The 2,491-nt window shown below is 33.4% G+C and overlaps 1 protein-coding gene across 1 annotated transcript in view; it reads right to left on the reverse strand.

Moving 5' to 3' along the window:
* The window catches only part of LOC109850767 (serine/arginine-rich splicing factor SC35-like), a 6,616-nt gene that overhangs the window by 3,652 nt on the left and 473 nt on the right, over nucleotides 1-2,491 (reverse strand). Inside the window, exons 4-5 of the mRNA XM_020420838.1 lie at nucleotides 2,367-2,442; nucleotides 1,002-1,070 (exon numbers count right to left, since the gene is read on the reverse strand). Coding sequence (XP_020276427.1) covers nucleotides 1,002-1,070; nucleotides 2,367-2,442 — 145 coding nt within the window. The remainder of the gene's footprint in view (nucleotides 1-1,001; nucleotides 1,071-2,366; nucleotides 2,443-2,491) is intronic.

The following is a 2,491-nucleotide window of genomic DNA, read 5'->3' on the forward strand; positions in this document are numbered from 1 at the left end:
TGAGGGAACAACGATTATGTACATTGTGTACCTTAACAAGTTGAAATCTTAGTGACCAAAACTGAAGTTTAACAGGAAAAAATGGACACAAAACCACTACATTAAAGAGTTTAGGCTATGTCCTGGGGGCATAAATAGCCTGGTTGTTCCCACCAACAAAACTATATGACATGTCATCAATATGAATGTCCACTCCATTCATTTTGTTCTACATGTCTGAAATGGTTATAAAGAAAAAGTTAGGCCATATTTGGTCTTAATAACTCATGCATCAATCAGTTCTGAAATTAACAGTTTTACAACAATACAACTAAAGACAAAATGTAAAGCATATACTTAGAAGATTTTAAAATACAATACTTTTTTACTAATAGAAGTTTTAAGACATGTAGATCATGATGAAAGAGAAAGATCACCCATTAGAATAACTGAACACATGGATGAAAAGGTCCCAGTTGTATTGACAGAAAATAGTTAGGTTTTTGCGAACACTTGATGAATCCACTTTAACAAATGATTTTACATATTTTTCATTTACAGACCTTTAACAAATGTAGATCAAGTTGAATGGACTGGATTTATCCACTTTTATTTCAACACACTTTTCGCTTGTCTAATATGTGTGTGCAAGCATCCATATATTTCAACTTTAATCTTTCTCCTTTTTCCTTCAGAATAGGAAGTGTAATGGCCCCTCTAACTAAAAGCACATAAGATGGATGAATCAACACAACTCTTTTTTACATTAGAATAAGAAATGGCATGCCTTCTCCAAATAAAAGCAAATGTGATGAATAAAGCAACACAATAGATGCGGCATTTATTTTCTTCATAATATTCAATCTAGTTTGGGGATCAGTTTTGATAGTTAAAAAAAATCACAATAGATGTTATGTTAAATCTTATTTTGAACCAGAACGAGGGAAAGAACAAATGATCGGATTGTGCATCTTAAAAAAGGCTAAGTAAGAAGTCAAGGCCAATGGCAGTGTTAAACATACCTAGGTCTCGGGCTACGACTCCTTGTCCTCTTTTTCTTGGTGAAATCTTCCACAACTCTTCCTTTATGGCTACAAAAAGTTATAGGAAGATAATCAATTATTCAACATTACATAGAAAAGGGGAAATTAGGAAGAATCCATTGGACTGTTAGGCTAAATAAGAGGTTACCTTTTTGCCTCTACAACAATGGCTCCCAATCAAGATTGTGGATAAGAAAATAAAAGATAGAAGTAATAGTTAATTGGCTTAAGGAGCTTTTTTGCCGTATAAAACACCTGTGTTTGAACCTTATCTAGTACATTTAGCTAGCTTATACTTTTTGAACTTATACTATAATTTCCAAAATTGTAGTTTGAACTTCAGATTTGTGATTGTGCTTTTAATTAAAAAGTCTGTTTTTTTGTTTAAAAAAGAAAGTTTTATCCACGTAGGCATGATAATACATGCATAGTACTGAAATTACCCAAAAAAATAAGCTCCATTTAGAGCATGTTTGGGAACTATGCTTATAATCCACAATTATAAGCCAAGTGGATAACAATCCAAATTGTTTGGTAAATTTAGTGGATTATAATCAATTTCCAATAGTTGAGTGTTCGGCAAATGAGTGGCTTATAATCCATCCTAGTTGTCAAAATGACCAAGAAGGGTATGGATAGAGATATAGGGGTTGCAATTTTTTAAAAGATAAGGGGTAAACTAGTCTTTAACTCAGTCAAACTTTGGGCTTACAAGCCACCAAAAAAATAAGCTGTTACATAACATTTTTTGACTTATAAAGCAAAATAATTGCCAAACATGTCTTAGTGTCTTATACCCCACTTTGACCAATTGCCGCACATGCTCTTACTATGATGTAAAATAGCAATAGCATCAACCTCGTACTTCATATCTGTAGCACTCGAAGCGGCTACCATGAACCCATATAATGAATCAAGTGTAACATTGATAACACTGGCTAGACCCCTTTTAGTTTTTACAATTCTAAGGAGACCCTCAGAGATAATTACTTATGTATATGATATAATGCACTACCGGGTCATAACATAACCATGGACACTTTTTTAACTATAGGAACTATAATAGACATTTATAAAACACCTTTGTAAATAATAGTCCCCATTTTTCTCCCAAAGACATACCCCAATTTTGGTAGAAAGCAGTTCATATCATGTTGTCTTGGTCTCTCATTGAAGTCAAATCCATGCCATATATTGTAGCACGTTATAAAAACCACTTTAAGATGAAAAATTGTAACGAAACAACAACCAGAATAAACACTAACAGACGCTACACTAACAAAAACCAGAAACATTTGATGCTGACACCAGCCGCACCAAGCAAAATGAAATCTCATAACTTACATCCGCTCAGCATTAGGCCCATATTTAGCAAACTGCACCATGATTTCTCGACCATCAACATTCCTCCCTGTAAACAAAACCCAATTCATAATCACAGTAGATTAGGAAATAAACATCATTAAACT

This window comes from Asparagus officinalis, chromosome 7 (assembly GCF_001876935.1).
Source record: "Asparagus officinalis chromosome 7, Aspof.V1, whole genome shotgun sequence".
In the NCBI taxonomy this organism is placed as follows: domain Eukaryota; kingdom Viridiplantae; phylum Streptophyta; class Magnoliopsida; order Asparagales; family Asparagaceae; genus Asparagus; species Asparagus officinalis.